The 16,586-nt window shown below is 40.4% G+C and overlaps 1 protein-coding gene and 1 pseudogene across 1 annotated transcript; both read right to left on the bottom strand.

The window, feature by feature from the left end:
* Nucleotides 1-8,342: 8,342 nt before the first annotated feature.
* Nucleotides 8,343-10,040, bottom strand: LOC145798064 (putative receptor-like protein kinase At5g20050; annotated as a pseudogene).
* Nucleotides 10,041-10,991: 951 nt separating this feature from the next.
* On the bottom strand, nucleotides 10,992-12,933 carry LOC114296804 (large ribosomal subunit protein uL2z). Its single transcript, XM_082885528.1, is given in 2 exon segments — nucleotides 10,992-11,087; nucleotides 12,142-12,933. Coding segments are annotated over 2 exon segments (873 nt in total). The 5' UTR covers nucleotides 12,919-12,933.
* Between the last annotated feature and the right edge of the window lie 3,653 nt (nucleotides 12,934-16,586).

Below are 16,586 nucleotides of genomic sequence, written 5' to 3'. Positions count from 1 at the left end.
GAATCAAGCCCAGGCCCATGTAGCTGAAGCAGGGCCTTCCTTTCTGAAGAGGGAGTTTTTCTGGTCTAATTCGGATGAGTTTCTGGGGGATCCGGATGAGCCACTTAACGTTGATGAGTGGCTTGAGCAGATGATGAAGACGTTTGAGATGCTAGGCATCGAAGACGGAGCCTTGAGGGTGACCTTGGCGTCCTTCCAGCTGAAGGGAGACGCGGGTCAATGGTGGAAGTTTGTTCGGGGCCGTGTTGGTGGGACTTGGGAGGCCTTTGTAGATGCTTTCCAGGAGAATATTTTTGCCTCCAGCTGTTAGGGAGAAGTTGAGGGACTAGTTCTGTCAGCTCAAGCAGCTGAATACACTAATGGTCGAGTTTGAGGCCACATTTACCAGCTTGTTGAGGTTTGTCCCAGAGTTGGTGGCGTCTGAGGAACGCCGTTGTCTTGAATTCGAGAATAAGTTGAGGCACGGGCTCAAGACTAGAGTTACGGGGTCCATGACTCGGGAGTATGGGCGCCTTGTGGATACTGTGGCCCATATAGAGATTATTATGCATGAGGAGGAGGGGAGGATGAGGGGCTCCAAGAGGAGTCAGGATGGCCAGAGGGATTTTAGGAGACAGAAGGGTTCTAACCCTCAATAGTCCCAGGGTGCATTTGCGAGATCTACCTTTTCAGTGCCGAGTGCAGGCTCTAGGAGAGGCAGTCAGGGAGACTTTACTTTTTACAAGTGTGGTCAACTGGGCCACAAGTCTCCAGCTTGCCCACAGAAGGGAGGAGGGCAGAGAGCAGCTTCATCTTCGGCTCGTCCTCAGAGCCAGAGTCAGGGTAGAGGCCAGCCGCTCTCTTGTTACCAGTGTGGTTAGGCGGGGCACCTGAAGAGGTTTTGCCCGCAGTTGGGTGGCACATCTGGTGCGTCTGGGTCGAGGCAGAGTTTTCAGCCAGCTCAGTCAGTTCAGGCCTCGAGGGCCAATCAGGGAGCCTCATCGTCTCAGTCTGTGCAGCAGTCTTTTGCTCCGAGAGGTGAGCAGGTAGATCAGGGGCCTACAGGCCGCGTGTATGCTGTTACCGCGCAGGATCTTGTACCAGCTCCATTTGTTGTGAGAGGTACCCTTTTGTTTTGCAACTCGGTTGCTAATGTGATGATTGATACGGATGCATCCCATTCCTTTATATCTGCTGCATTTGCATCTATTTTGGGGTTGGAGTTGGCACAGTTAGCTTCTCCTATTTGTGTTGTATCACCTGTTGGGGGTGAGTTGGTTTTAAAGCATGGGTGTAGAGGTTGTGATATAGAGGTCACCGACTGCCAGCTCCCATTTTCTTTTGTAGTAATGGCTATGTTGGGTTTGGATGTGATTTTGGGTATGGCCTGGTTATCGTCATACCGGGCTATTATTGATTGCTACTGCCAGATGGTTACTGTATGTACCTTGAGCGGGGATTGTGTTCACTTCTTGGGAGATCGGGTGGGTAGTGTTTTGCCACCATTGTATGACCCGCGAGGGTGGGGTGAGCTTAGTTGTCTCTTTGCTAGCTGTATGAGTAGTGAGTGCGATGAGACCTAGGTTGAGTTGCCAAGAATGGTTTGTGAGTACTCGGACGTCTTTCCCGAGGATCTTGTTAGTTTGCCACCTCGTCGAGAGATCGAGTTCTCTATTGACTTAGTGCCTGGCACAGCACCGATTTCCATGGCATCGTATCGTTTTGCCCCAGCTGAATTGAGTGAGTTGAAGATTCTACTCCAGGAGTTGCTAGATAAGGGCTTTATCCAGGAGCACTGGCCCTCTTTGCTAAAAAGAAAGATGGGGCTTTGAGACTTTACCTTGATTATCGGAAGTTGAATCAGCTACGGTTAAGAACAAGTACCCAATGCCTCATATAGATGATTTGTTTGACCAGTTAAAAGAGTCCCGTTGTTTCTCTAAGACAGACTTGAGATCGGGTTACCATCAGTTGAGGGTCAGGGAGGAGGATATCCCGAAGACGGCATTCTGTACGCGGTATGGCCATTATGAGTTTTTGGTGATGCCTTTTGGGCTCACCAATGCACCGGCAGTGTTTATGGACCTAATGAACCGGATATTCTAGGAGTTCTTAGATCGCTTTGTGGTCGTTTTCGTAGATGACATTCTGATTTATTCATCTTCTGAGGAAGAGCACGAGGAACACTTGATAGTGGTGCTTGAGTTGCTTAGAGCCAATAAGCTGTATGCTAAGTTTGGGAAGTGTGAGTTCTGGCTAAGAGAGGTGAAATTCTTAGGCCATGTAGTCTCCGGGGAAGGGGTGTCTGTTGATACATCCAAGGTAGATGCAGTGCAGAATTGGGCACAGCCTAAGAGTGTTTTTGAGATCCGCAGTTTTCTAGGATTGGCCGGTTATTACCGTAGGTTTGTGAAAGATTTCTCCAGGCTAGCTTCGCCGTTGACTAGGTTGACGCGAAAAGGGGTCAGATTTGTATGGAGTGAGACTTGCAAAAAGTCGTTCCAAGAGCTTAAAGTTAGACTTACCACCGCTCCAGTTTTGATTATTCCAGAGAGGGGTTTGGGTTATGCAGTGTATTTTGATGCCTCACGAGAAGGTTTGGGTTGTGTGTTGATGCAAGAGAGGAAAGTAGTAGCCTATGGCTCACGTCAGTTGAAAATACACGAGAATAATTATCCTACGCATGACCTAGAGTTAACAGTTGTAATTTTTGCTTTGAAGATTTAGAGGCATTACCTGTATGGTGAGAGATTTGAAGTGTTCTCGGATCATAAGAGTCTAAAGTATCTATTTACACAGAAAGACTTAAATCTGAGGTAGAGAAGGTGGATGGAGTTCATTGAGGATTATGACTTTGGGTTGCACTATCACTCGGGAAAGGCCAATGTTGTGGCTGATGCCCTTAGTAGGAAATCCATTAGTGATGTAACTTGTATAGCCATCCGAGAATGGGAGATGTTGGGCGCACTTGGCGAGTTTGATTTGCTTCTGGGTGAATCTGTTGAGTCTGCGGCCTTATTTTCTGTAGTTGCGCAGCCTACACTTGTGAATTGAGTGTTAGAGGCACAGAGGAGTGACCTTGAGATAAAATCTTTCCGAGAGAAACTCCAGTGGGAAGGTTGAGAAGGGTTTGACTATGTATCCCGACCAGAGTGTGAGATACTGAGACCGTCTGTTTGTGCCAGAGTCTTGCCGAGAGGAAGTACTCCGAGAGTTTCACCATTCACGCCTTGCGGTGCATCCGGGAGGCACTAAGATGTATCGTGATTTGGGTCGCCAGTTTTGGTGGCGGGGGATGAAGAAAGGTGTGGCAGTGTTTGTGTCTAAGTGCCTTACTTGTCAGCAAGTGAAGGCCGAGCATCAGAGGCCAGCAGATTTTTTGCAACCCTTGCCTATAGCCGAGTGGAAGTGGGAGCATGTCACGATGGATTTCGTTGTAGGTCTTCCGAGGACTCAGCGGGGTGGTTGTAGACCGGTTGACTAAGTTGGCACACTTTATCCCTATGCGCAAGAGAGACTCGGTAGATCATCTTGCAGACTTGTACGTTCGAGACATAGTGAGGTTGCACGGAGTCCTAGTGTCGATTGTCTCAGATAGAGATCCATGTTTTACTGCTAGGTTGTGGCAGAGTTTGCAGAGTGTCTTGGGCACTAAGTTGACCTTTAACACGGCGCATCATCCTCAGAATGACAGACAGTCCGAGCGTACTATTAAGATCCTTGAGGATATGCTTCGAGGCTGTGTCCTTGACTTTAGTGGTTCGTGGGAGAGGCACTTGCCCTTAGTGGAGTTTGCCTACAACAATAGTTTCCAATCGAGTATTAGTAGGCACCGTTTGAGACCTTGTATGGCCGACCGTGTAGGTCTCCAATTTGTTGGGCCGAGGTGGGTGATACACCTTTATTGGGCCCGGAGTTGGTTAGGGAGATGACGGAGAAAGTTGAGCTTATCCGTAAGAGACTTGTTACAGCCTAGAGTCGTCAAAAGAGTTATGCCGACCGTAGGAGGAGGCCTTTGGCATTTGAGATGGGTGATCATGTCTTCTTGAAAATATCACCTAGGCGGGGTTTGATGAGGTTTGGGAAGAGTGGGAAGTTGTCCCCTCGGTTTATTGACCCTTTCGAGATCCTTGAGAGGATTGGGGAGGTTGCATACCGTTTAGCTTTACCGCCGCAATTGTCCGGGGTGCATGACATGTTTCATATTAGTATGCTTCGGAAGTACGAGCCGGATCTGTCACATGTATTGGATTGGACCGACTTAGAGGTAGATGGGGATGCCTCGTATGAGGAGAGACCGGTACGGGTCTTGGATAGGCGAGATGAAGTCTTGCGAGGCAAGACAATACCTTTGGTGAAAGTCTTGTGGAAGCATCATGAAGTGGAAGAAGCCACTTGGGAAAGTGAGTTGGAGGTTCGTGAGAAATATCCGGACTTGTTTGTTAATGTTTGACCTTGTATTAGAAATTTATGTTTTGATGAAATCTAGAAACATTGAATATGTTTTGAGTTGTAAAACATTGTATATGTTTTGGTTTATGGAAATCTTGTAATGGTTGATTATGCCTTGAAAATGGAAGTTTAATTTAACATCGAATATGTTATGAAATGGTGGAATATGGCATTGAAAATTATTGAATTTCAAAGGAAAATATGTTGATAATGCATATTGAAATATATTGTAAATTGCCTCTTGAAAAGAGATAGGATGACTGGTATTAGGTCAAGTTGATGAATGTTGAATTATAATGTGTTGAGAATTGGGAAATCACACTTTTGAAAACTTTTACATACCTAATTTCGAGGACGAAATTCTTTAAGGGGGGAAGGTCATAGCGATCTCGGTTTTCCCTTCTTTGTTTATTGTATTCCGGACTCGGTTCCATGGGTGTGTTGCTGTCTTATTCTCGTTCCCATTCTTCATTCTTTATATTTGGGTATTGGGTTGTGTTGGGCAGGTTTGAAACAGGTTGGTTGTGTTTGGAAACCAAGAGTTGATGCCTAGATTTTGGCATTCACGCTCGAGCGGGGCTTTTGACACTCGAGCGGGCCTTTTGCTTTTGTTCCTCCGCTCGAGCGGGCATTCTAACGCTCGAGCGGGATTATTCATCTCCCAGTATTTTGTTTTGCAGGTCATCGGACACTCGAGCGTCCATTTTCACGCTCGAGCGGGGACCATCGTCTGCAAAACTTCTGGAAGTGTGCATTCGACGCTCGAGCAATGCTTTTCACGCTCGAGCATGAGTCTGTGTCTGACGCTCAAGCGGGCTGTGTATTATATCAGTCCGAATTTTGGCATTTTGAATCACTTTTTCGGGCCATTTTCTCTCTCTACTTTTTCAAAACCCTATTTTGAGAGCTCCTCTCTCTAGAACTCTCTCTCTCTCTCTCTCTCTCTCTCTCTCTCTCTCTCTACATTTTGATCTTGGTTTAGTGACACCCAATCCTTGTGCCTTCATTAAAGTGATAGAGCTTTGCAAGATCTCCTTTTTGATCTAAAAATCTTAGGGTTTGGAGCACTTTCGAGTTGGTTCATCATCTCCTTTGAGCTCCGAAATTTGAGGTAGGGATAACTACTCATATTTATGATCTTTGACATAAGCTAGTAGTCATTTTGATTAAATGTTTAATTTGGGAAATTTTGGATGTTAGGGTTTCAAAATGTATAAAGAGGGGTTTTGTCCTTTTGACCTATACATGTGTATTTTGGGTCTTGAAATAAGGTTATTGATGTTGTTGATGATATTTGGACCTTTGGGTCAATATTGAAGAAAGGGGGAGAAAAGTCCTAATTTATTGTTATGAATTAATTGGTATAATTAATTTGTGAAAGTTGTGAAAATATGAAATTGAGTTGGGAATAATGAAATTGCGCAATTATGAGATTTAATGGTAGAATTGGATTGATTAATCACTCACATTTTGAAAATGTAGATAAGTTATCTGTTCAATACTTTATTATCTGTTTAGAAATAAATGTTTTGGGCTATTGGTGGAGGATAGCATTGATTGTAGTAAACACTGCATGATGATTATGTGAATTAAAACTAATCATATGAGTATGTCATTGAATATGACGGATGGGATAACACATTGCATATGTGTTTTGCTTGATCATTGTATATGATAAGTGTTTAAATACATTGTATATGTATGTTGTTTGGGAGAAGATAGGGGATGTACTCCACGGTTTGGGAGGAGATAGGGAATGAACTCCTAAACCGGATTTGGGAGGAGATAGGGGATGGACTCCAGTGATAACTAAGTTGGCTGGAGTGTCTAGGGTGAAAGTCCCAAAATTTGAATTACATTTGTATAACGTAGATGATTGAAGTATTGAAAGGATGATAATTTGACTTGTAATCTCATTTGAAATGGAAGTGTCGATGTGTTAGTTATGTGAGATATAGTCTCATTTGAAATTGAATCGTTGAAGCATTGTGAATATGAGTTGTAGGCTCATCATGAACTATTTGGCTGAATAAGGAACCACATCTATGAATTGGTTTGGATAATAAAATGGAAAGAGATATATGTTTGTTTACACAAGTTAAACGTCTATCAAATGCATGTGTTTTAGTTATTGCTCATATTATGTTTAGCATATCTCTACTTGGCGTTGGCTCACCCTATAAGGGACATCATTTTCAGGTTCAGGAGCTATGCCACCTCCAAGGACGTAGCTTGGTTGGTTTTGGGAGTTGAAGACTCTTCTGATTTTTTTTTTTTGTCATTTTGGTGTTACATGTAAATCAAAGCCAAGAGCTTATTTTTGTATAAAGAGTTAGGACTCTTCTTTTGTTGTAACCAAGTGTTGGCTTGGAAAGTTGTAAGCCCGTGGGGCATTTACTTTTGTTGTCAACATGTAATACTTTTTGTACTAAATACTCTGATAAATGAAATTATGCTTTATTTTCTTATGTCTAAGAATGTCATGATTGTTGGGTTATATGTATTATTTTGAGGGTGTAACATAGTTGAAAAGAGGTTTACCATTGTCTATGCTATGCTGCCAAAAGAGGACCAAATTAATGTGACAACTTGTCTATTGATTGGAGCAAAGACCCTAATCAATCAAGTTTTAAAGAGAGGTGTACTGCCTCCAAAGAGGACTAATTCAGTCTTATATGTCCCAAGGTGACCCGGTTGTTTAACATGCCCCAAGAGGACTAATTCAGTCTTATATGTCCCAAGCGCATATACATAAACCAATGAAAGCACCGAGACTGGATCTCTTTATAAACACAGACATTGGCATGGCATCCCTCATTAGTTGTAAAAGAAAAATCTTCCAACAATAATAAGCAACCTCCCCTTGAAAAGATTACTAGCCATTTGATATGCAAATAATAGAGCCCCTTTACATGAATAGTTCTTCAAACAAGTTTTCTTGCAATCCTCCAACCGAGTTTTTCCAAGCCAACCTTGTTTCCCCACCATAGGGAACTGAGTATAATATAAAGTATTTGGTATCTTTGAGCTTAAGAAGACTATGATATTGATGGTCATAAGAAGTGCTTGTTTAAAGAGGAATTGTGCAGCCATTGAAGCTTCCATTCTCGAATTTGACAAGTGGATTTCCTTCTAAAGCAGATTCAAAATATGATTGGGGCAGATTTATGCTCAACATGCTGGGCATTGTTCAAAAGTGCTGAATTGATGAAAAACGCGGAGGAAAGAAAATTAGTGCAATACAGATTCAATTTTTTTCTTTTTCTGTTACTGATGGCAAGTGCATGCCACTCTCTTCTTGTTTTCCCAGTCAAGTTCAAGGTGAGGGGAAAAAAATGCACATTCTGCAGACTTGACAGATTTACAAAATGTTTTCTTTCCAAGCAATTCAAGAGCATATCCCATCAACCAAATGAGTTAGTCATAAAAATGGCTTTGAATTTGTCCAAAATATAAGCTAGCTTTGTTCCTTTTTCAAAATTAATTTACACTTCTTTTGGAAAGAAAGTTTGAAAAACCAAGTAATTGACACTCTTGTTTTACCTGAATCCTGAGAAACTCACATCTTCTCACAAAATATCTATCTTTTCCCCTTTTACTTTGGAACTTGAGAATGTTTGAATTTTAGGTATGGGAAATCAAATTTAGCTCACTACATTCATGTGGTTCTATATGTTTCACTGTGGCAATGATGATGGAAGAAAATTCAAGAAAGATAAAAAGGAAGAACATTATTGAGAGTTGAAATTTTATTGGTGGAAGGAGACAATACCTAATACACCATTAATCTTTTTATCTTAGGGCATGATTTGCAGAGATAAAAATCTTAGAATAAAGTTAACTACATAAAGAAAGAAATGCAAAAAACTTTTAACAATCGGTTGTTATCTATACGTTGGAGTCTACTTTCGTTACCTTGGTCCTGATAAAGCTGATGGAAATAATGGAGTAGCATCACCAATGGCATCCTCTAGGTGACCAGTGGCTGTGATCGCTCTTGGTACCACAGGAGTTGTGATGTAATAATCCAAATTGTTTTCAACATCTACAAAACCCTCCAAGACCTTAACCACCACTGACATTGAAGGCCTCCAGGAAAAATCACTTTGTAAACACCACATAGCAACACCCATCACCTCCACGACTTCTGCTCCATGTGTCTGCATGTCATCATTGTATTTATCAACAATATCCAAAAGTTGTTCCTCTTTTGCTTTCCTCTTAAATAGACATAGTAAATGCATATCTTCCTTAGGCTGAGACCTATCCAAAATTTTCTGCCCACACAACATTTCCAAGACCACGACACCAAAGCTATAGACATCTACTTTCTCAGTGATAATTGAGCTTAACCATTCAGGAGCTAAATGGCTGGGTGTTCCCTTCATCATTGTTACAACTTGGCTTTGGTCCTTATCAATTAGTTTTGACAATCCAAAATCAGAAATTTTCGCATTGAAGTGTTCATCTAAGAGGATGTTTTGGGGTTTGATATCCAGGTGAAATATTTTTTGCCTACATTCCTCATGGAGATAGGTTAGTCCCTTGGCTATATCCATGATGATCGTTTTCCTGGATTGCCACCCAGGTGTTAGCTCTTGGTGCCTTTGAAAGATCCATTTATCCATGGATCCATTGGACATGTACTCATAAACTAAAAGCCGATATGACTTTTCAGCACAAAATCCAACCAATCTTACCAAATTGACGTGGTGAATGTTGCCTATTGTCTCAACTTCAGCGAAGAATGACTTCTTAACATGACCAAAACCATTGAGACGCTTCACTGCCACTTTGGTACCATCGCTTAATGTTCCATGAAACACCGTCCCAAATCCTCCTTCCCTGAGCTTATCGTTGAAATTGCTTGTCATGACTCTCGATTCTTCATAAGAAAATCTAGTAGGACTCCCTGGTACTTGATCGACGAAGAATTCATCAAGTTCCTCGGATCCTCATTTCTTCGTTAGTAGGAAAAAGCAAGAGGTAACCACAAAAAATACACCAAAGAAAGTTCTGAGATTGGAACCCAGCATGATTTTGACTTTTCTTGATTTCTTTGAAGGAGAATTTGTGGGTGCAGTCAAAGATTTCTGCACTTTAAGAAATACGGTAACGGTCTCAACACTTCCCTCATTATTTATAAGAGGAAAGACTTCAGACAATAATAAGCAACCTTTCCTTGAATCATATGCAAACAAAGCAGCTTTGCATGAACAGTTTTTCAAGCAACTCTTCTTGCAATCCTCTAAATCTATTTTCTCATCAAGGAAACTGTTTTTGTCTGTGTATATTATGTTGAAGTAAAAGTAACTAGTATTCTTAAGCTCCAAAAGGGTGTGATATTGAGAATGGCTACAAGAAATGGGTGTAACAAGGGAACATCCAAGGTTGGGTTGCCTGTAACTTATTTGCCTGAAAGTGTTTGTTTCACTATTGGCATCGTCAGGACAAACGCACTAGCCATTTGAAGAACAAATACCATAATTGCTGCAGACCATGGGATACCCACAATCACCAATACTAGATGTCAGCAGATCCACCACTGCATTCCAATGCAATATTCCCGACTCATAAACGTTCAAATGCCCATCAGGATCCAACCTCATGATTTGACCTGATGATGATGCAAGAGGGATATTCCGCCCGTTGAAGCTTCCATTGTCGTATTTGACATAATTTATGAAACCTAATTTGGATTGAAAATAGGGCAAGGGTGGATTGGATTCTACATAACCCAACAGCCTGTAATCCTGAACTGTGAGAGAAAACAAACCTGGAGTCGAGTTCGATGAGGATGTGCGGGAGGTGAGCTTCTTGTAAGAAATAATGTATAGAGAAAGAGAGAGAGAATAAATTGTATGTGATGATTGTTATATATTATGTACATGGTTGGTCTCCTTTATATAGGAGATGTGGGTGGAGAGTAGGTGTGGGTGGAGAGTATGTGTAGTGGAGTATGTGGAGTAGGTGGAGTAGGTGTAGTTTTAACAGTCCCCCTCAAACTCAAGGAGGATAGACACAAATCAACTTGAGTTTGGAAAGAGTAACAAAATAAGAAAATAGACTAATACATAAAATAAAAGAGGATAGGAGACACTGTATGGTCCTGTTGGACCGCTGGTGAAGACACTGTGCGGGCATGTCAGATCGTTGTAGAGGACACTGTATGGTTATGTCAGACCATTGTAGCAGATGTCTGGACAGTTTACGAGGTCATGTCAGACCGTTGTAAAAGCTAACCGGAATCAATGTCGGGACAGTTTATGGGGTCATGCCGAACCGTTGTAAAAACTAACCGGAATCAATGTCGGGACAGTTTATGGGGTCATGCCGGACCGATATAGAATACACTATATGATTGTGTATATAGGCTGCCCAAATATATATACATGGATATATATATCGAGCCCTCAAAAGTCGCGCCCTCAAAAGGCGAGCCCACTGCATCAAAAGCCGTGCCCGACAGAAATCATCGAGCGGCGAGCCATCAAAAGTCGCGCCAGACACGCGGCGATGCACGTGATCGACAGAGCGCGAGTCGTCCTCTTCGGCATTGGCTATATAAACCAAAGCGAAGCCTGAGGCTTGGAAGCAGAACAAACCAGTTGAAACCTCTTCGGTCTCTGAGAGCTTTTCTCTAAGAGCTGCAAACCCTGAAACACTCTGTAACATCTGAAATACTCAGCAACCCATAACATGGCCTCTTCTTCCCGTTCAGCTACCCAGAACATGGCATCTTCTTCCCGTGGTCTGCTCACTCTCTTTCCCGACCTCAACGAGTCCACAAGAGAGATAACCGGTGCGGTTGCCCTTGAACCTCAACCAAGCGCCTCTGGTTTTGCTCCGTTGAACGTTCCTATGCGGTCTGTGGAGCAAAAAATGGCAGTGCAATCGGATATTGAGGCCAATCAGTATACATTGAAATCATGTGTGGAGACCATGACTGCGGTCACAAACTTGTCGCACCGGCTTCAGAGTAGGACAAATGAGGTGCAGCAGTTAAACGCCCAACTGGCTCTGCTCCAGCGCATGTGTAAGGATGTGCGAGCAGAGATATGTGTGCTAAAAGCGGAAAACAAGGAGCTGAAGCGGAAGGCCACTGTTATGTTCCGATTTGGAGGTCCGCCATATGCTGCAGTGGAGGAGCAGGGGGGAGTGAACGTGCTCAGTGGATTGGGAAACACGGAGGCAGCACCGTCAAGGGCCGCCCAGGACGGAGGCAAGAAGAAGAGACCGGCGGCAGAGTAGAGAAGAAAAATCCCGCCTGTGGATGTGGTTGTTTTGTTTGTTTGGTTTTTTTTTTTTTTTTGTGTAAAATTGTGATCGGGGTTGATCCCGGCAAGAAGAAATGACAAGTTTGTGGAATGAAAACGAGTTGGATGTGAATGGATTTTTTTTTTTTTTTTTTTTTTTGTGAAAGAAGGAAGATAAAATAAAATAAATAAAGGGTATAGTGGGATCAGACGGCGTGGTGTGAAAGTGGAGAGTGTTTGGGTAATATAGTATAATAAAAAGAGATATATATATATATATATATAATAAAGAAAGTTGGAGAGAGTGGGAAGCATAATAATGAGTCATGAGTCTGAGCTCAACGAGGGGCAGTGCTTTATAATAATAAAAATAAAGGTGAGGTAGTGGATGTGTTTGGGAACTACGTGTGAAAGAGAGTGCAGGTTGGGGCTGGTGCCTCCTCCTCTTCCTCACCAGCTTATTCTTTGGGCTTTGCTGGTTCCTTCTTCGCTTCTTTCTTTGGCTCATCCTGGCAGCAATAAGACCAACCTTTTGCCCAGGTGGTGCATCACGGCGAACAGTGCTGGCATGACCAATATGTTGATGGTTACCACCACCATGGGGATGCTCCACGGGATTCATAGCCACACCACGAACCTTGGGCCAGCTGTTCCTCTTGACACGATACTTGTGATATGCGTTACCAGCCTTGAGCATGGGCTTTTCAGTACGTCCTCCTCCGGCAACCTGGCCAATCATGGCCCGACACCCACTGGGCACAATCTTTTTCGCTCCTGATGGGAGTTTGATCCTTGAGGTACCATTATCTGGGTTACGACTGATAACAATAGCGTAATCACCAGAAGCTCTAGCCAAGACACCACGATCACCGACATGGTGTTCAACGTTCCAAACAACAGCACCTTCAGGGATAGATCTGAGAGGAAGAACATTGCCAACCATGAGATTGGCTTTCTTTCCGCAGAAAACGAACTGGCCAGTGTACATGCCTTCGGCGGCGACGAAGAGCTCCTTCTGGTGCTTGAATCGGAAGGGGTGGCGGAACGTGACTCGAGCCAGAGGCGCACCGCGACCTGGGTCGTGGATGATCTCGGTGATCACGCCCTTCAGGTAGCCGTTGCGCTCGCCGAAGTCGAGGCTGCGGAACCGAGCTGGACCCTTGCGGTGGTGGGTGTGGGACTAGAATACGGACCCAGCACCCTTACGTTGAGCTCTGATCACACGACCCATCTCTCTCTCTCTGTCTAGGGTTTGGGACGGCGGTAGGTAAGAAGAGGTGGGGGTGAGAAGGTATGTGTAGAAAATTCCAGTGGGCAGCAAAGGCAAAGTTGCCGGCCGGCTGCCCGCCGGTGAGAAAGAAATACAGGCCTAAATCTTATGGCTTTGATACCATGTAAGAAATAATGTATAGAGAAATAGAGAGAGAATAAATTGTATGTGATGATTGTTATATATTATGTACATGGTTGGTCTCCTTTATATAGGAGATGTGGGTAGAGAGTAGGTGTGGGTGGAGAGTAGGTGTAGTGGAGTAGGTGGAGTTTTAACACTTCTGGCCAGGAAACAAAGTCTGGCCAACAAGTAAGGAGTCAGTTGGGTGATGAAATGACTGCCAAACCGTTGCATCGTTTCTGTCAAAGAGCACAAGGTTTCCGGATTCGGTGAATTTCAAGCCAAAGACAGACTTTCCTGATGTGTTGATAGACCATAGGAAAGTGCCATCCGCGTCTCGCAATATCAAATCTCCGTTTCCAGTGAGTTGTAAGGTGGCATTAATTTGAACAGGACGATCCCGATTAGCAGACCAAACTAGTTGTGGGTCATTTATCGTGAACGAGTAGTAGGGGGGAAATAAATAAATCCAATGGTAGATTGCGACACCAAAGAGGCATGCATTAATATCATAGCAATAGAAGCCACACATCAAACGTGAGTCAGTGGATCCATTGTAGACGGGTGTCAATTTTAAGATAACTTCGCTGGAATTAATTAAAATTGAGGGGGTGTTGATCCAAGAAGTGGATAAGTTCGCCACTGGAGATGGAGATGGATATGGAGGTTGGGCATTGTTCAAAGGTGCATAGGTTATGAAAAAGGTGATAGCAGCAACAAGATAATAATAAATAGAGCAACAATACAGACAATAAGGTCTATCCGTTACCCCTGTTTCTTCTTCTTCATCAGTTGGTTTTTGTTTTGGTTTTTGCAAAAGCAAAAGAGGAAGACGGTTGAAGATGAAAGTTGTGCTGCAAACTCCAGATTTTGTGGCGGCAAATGCACATTGAGAATATAATATAAATAAAAAATAACTATAAACACTTAAATGAGTTGATAATCAACAATCTATCTATACTTTTATACTATATATTAAGCAAAAACGGTTTTTTAACCTCAGTCTTGTGGGAGCTCCAATCTCCCAATCTAAATTTCCTAATTTTTTGATTTAAAAAAAAAATCTTAGTATTTATTAACTTTTCCCAACTCCCAAGTCTTACCCTCATAATAATACTTTAATGCATAAAGAACAAGCATAAAAAAAAAAAATTGAAATCCAACACATATGAATTCATTGAAAAGTCCCAGCACATATGATTATTATCCTTTATAATAACACTTTAATGCATTAAGAATAAGCATAAAAAAAATTTCTTGAAAAGTTCAACACATATGATTATTATCAAAATATTAAACTTTAATATAATATAATTAAAAAAAAGACATTAATTCCTTAAAAAATTCAACACATATGATTATTATCAAAATATTAAACTTTAATATAATATAAAAAACGAAAAAAAGAACACATTTAAAAAAAAAAAGAAAATATTTAAAAATCACAATTCACATATATAGATAATTGTAAACACAATTTGTGCATAGCACGGGTGATATGCTAGTTTAATATAATATCAGAACATATAATAGATTGATGAGTTACCGGATAACAATCTAACTAGGGGGGGAGAATGCAAAACGACACATAAAGTGCATTTCAAATGTTGTTTACCAGGCCTAACACTTCTTTGTTTTTGTTTTTGTTTCATGGGTGAACACAAATTTTGTTGGCTGCATCTATGCGCACAATTTTTTTCTGCTGAGCCATTAAGGCACCTGGAGCCCCCATTTTCAATTTTATTTTATTTTTTATTATATATACGTATATTTTATTAAAAACATAGAAATCTCCCTCTTAATCTTTTAGTTTATCAAAGATGTAGAGACTCAAAACATGATTTGGTGTCATTTTTTCAAACCAATAATTTTACAATATAATCATATTTTGTATTTTATTTTAGGGCGAATTATACTAACAATCCCTATAGTTTAGGGCTCTTGTCACTTTGGTTTCTAACTTTTCAATTGTGACACATTTATCATTGTTTAATTTCAAGAGCAAAGTCGTCAATCCCTATAGTTTAGGGCTCTTGTCACTTTGGTCTCTAACTTTTTAATAAGGACAATCACTTTGGTCTCTAACTATAAGGACAATCCCTATAGTTTAGGGCTCTTGTCACTTTAGTCTCTAACTTTTCAATTGTGACACATTTGACCTTGAATTTTGAATTTTGTTCCAAATAAGGATAATTGAAGATATCATTGCTCAATTTCAAGAGCAAAATCGTCAATTTGATAAAATATAAACTAATTTGACAAAAATAAATATCAAAAAAATATTTTTGAATTTTTTAAAAATAATTTCTACCTACCAAAAATAAAATTATGTAAAATTGATAAATCTTTTAGACATTTCAAGTTAATTTTTATTATGTGTTTGGATGATGATTATGTAATGGGTGATTGTTAGAGTTTTAATGTATAATCGATATATTTGATATATGAAATATTTTTAGTTTTGAATTTTTTTATTTAATAGATTGGTTTAATAATGATATCAAAGTTGTTGCCATATTTGACTTTTAGAAAAATAGAAACTAATTTCATGAAAATAAAACAACCACCCATTACATGATCATCATCTAAACACATAATAAAAATTAATTTGTTAAAAAAATAAATAAATGTCTAAAAAATTTATCAATTTTATATAATTTTATCTTTAGTGGGTAGAAATAATCTTTAAAAATTTAAAAATATTTTTTTGACATTTATTTTTGTCAAATTAATTTATATTTTATCAAATTGATGGCTTTGCTCTTGAAATTGAGCAATGGTATCTTCAATTGTCCTTATTTGCAACCAGATTCAAAATTCAGGATTAAATGTGTCACAAATGAAAAATACAGGATCAAAGTGGCACAAGACCTAAACTATAGGGACCGTTGGTGTAATTCATCCTTTATTTTAAATGGTTATCATCATTTTATTGATTTAATGAGTTCTACCACAGAGGTAGGTTATCATATTGCGCGGCACGGATAGAGAAATTACAATGAAATTTAGTTATCTTGACTTTCCAATTTTGTATATTAAAAGGAAAATTGTATTAAAATTTAGTTTTAAATCAAATTTAAATGATTTTCAAATTTTAAAATAGCATCAAATTCCATTTTGATTATAATAAAGTTAAAAGTGAAATTTATTTCTTTTGTTCATATTTTGTTAAGGGAGAATAATTCTTATTTTTAATGAAGAAACTTATTGTATAATCTTAAACTTTTAATGTATTTTGACTCAAATTTTACTTTTGTCCCTATAGTTTCAAATTGAACAATTTGGCACATGCACTTTATATCCGGTTATAATTTAGTCATTCCATCTACATCTTCGTTAATTTTTCTTATGTGTACACTTTAAGAGACTGACAAGTATCCAAAAAATAATTAACTTTAACCTCTAAGTTTTCTAACAATAATATTTATGATTATTGTATAAAATTTCTCCCAACTTAACAAAGCATATGACAGCAATGGAGTGAGTAGCAGAGCACCGGCCAACCA

Source organism: Camellia sinensis, chromosome 8 (assembly GCF_055761805.1).
Source record: "Camellia sinensis isolate YWXY chromosome 8, ASM5576180v1, whole genome shotgun sequence".
NCBI lineage: Eukaryota > Viridiplantae > Streptophyta > Magnoliopsida > Ericales > Theaceae > Camellia > Camellia sinensis.
The sequence above is the reverse complement of the archived record's forward strand: the minus strand, read 5'-3'. Positions and strand labels throughout refer to the sequence as shown.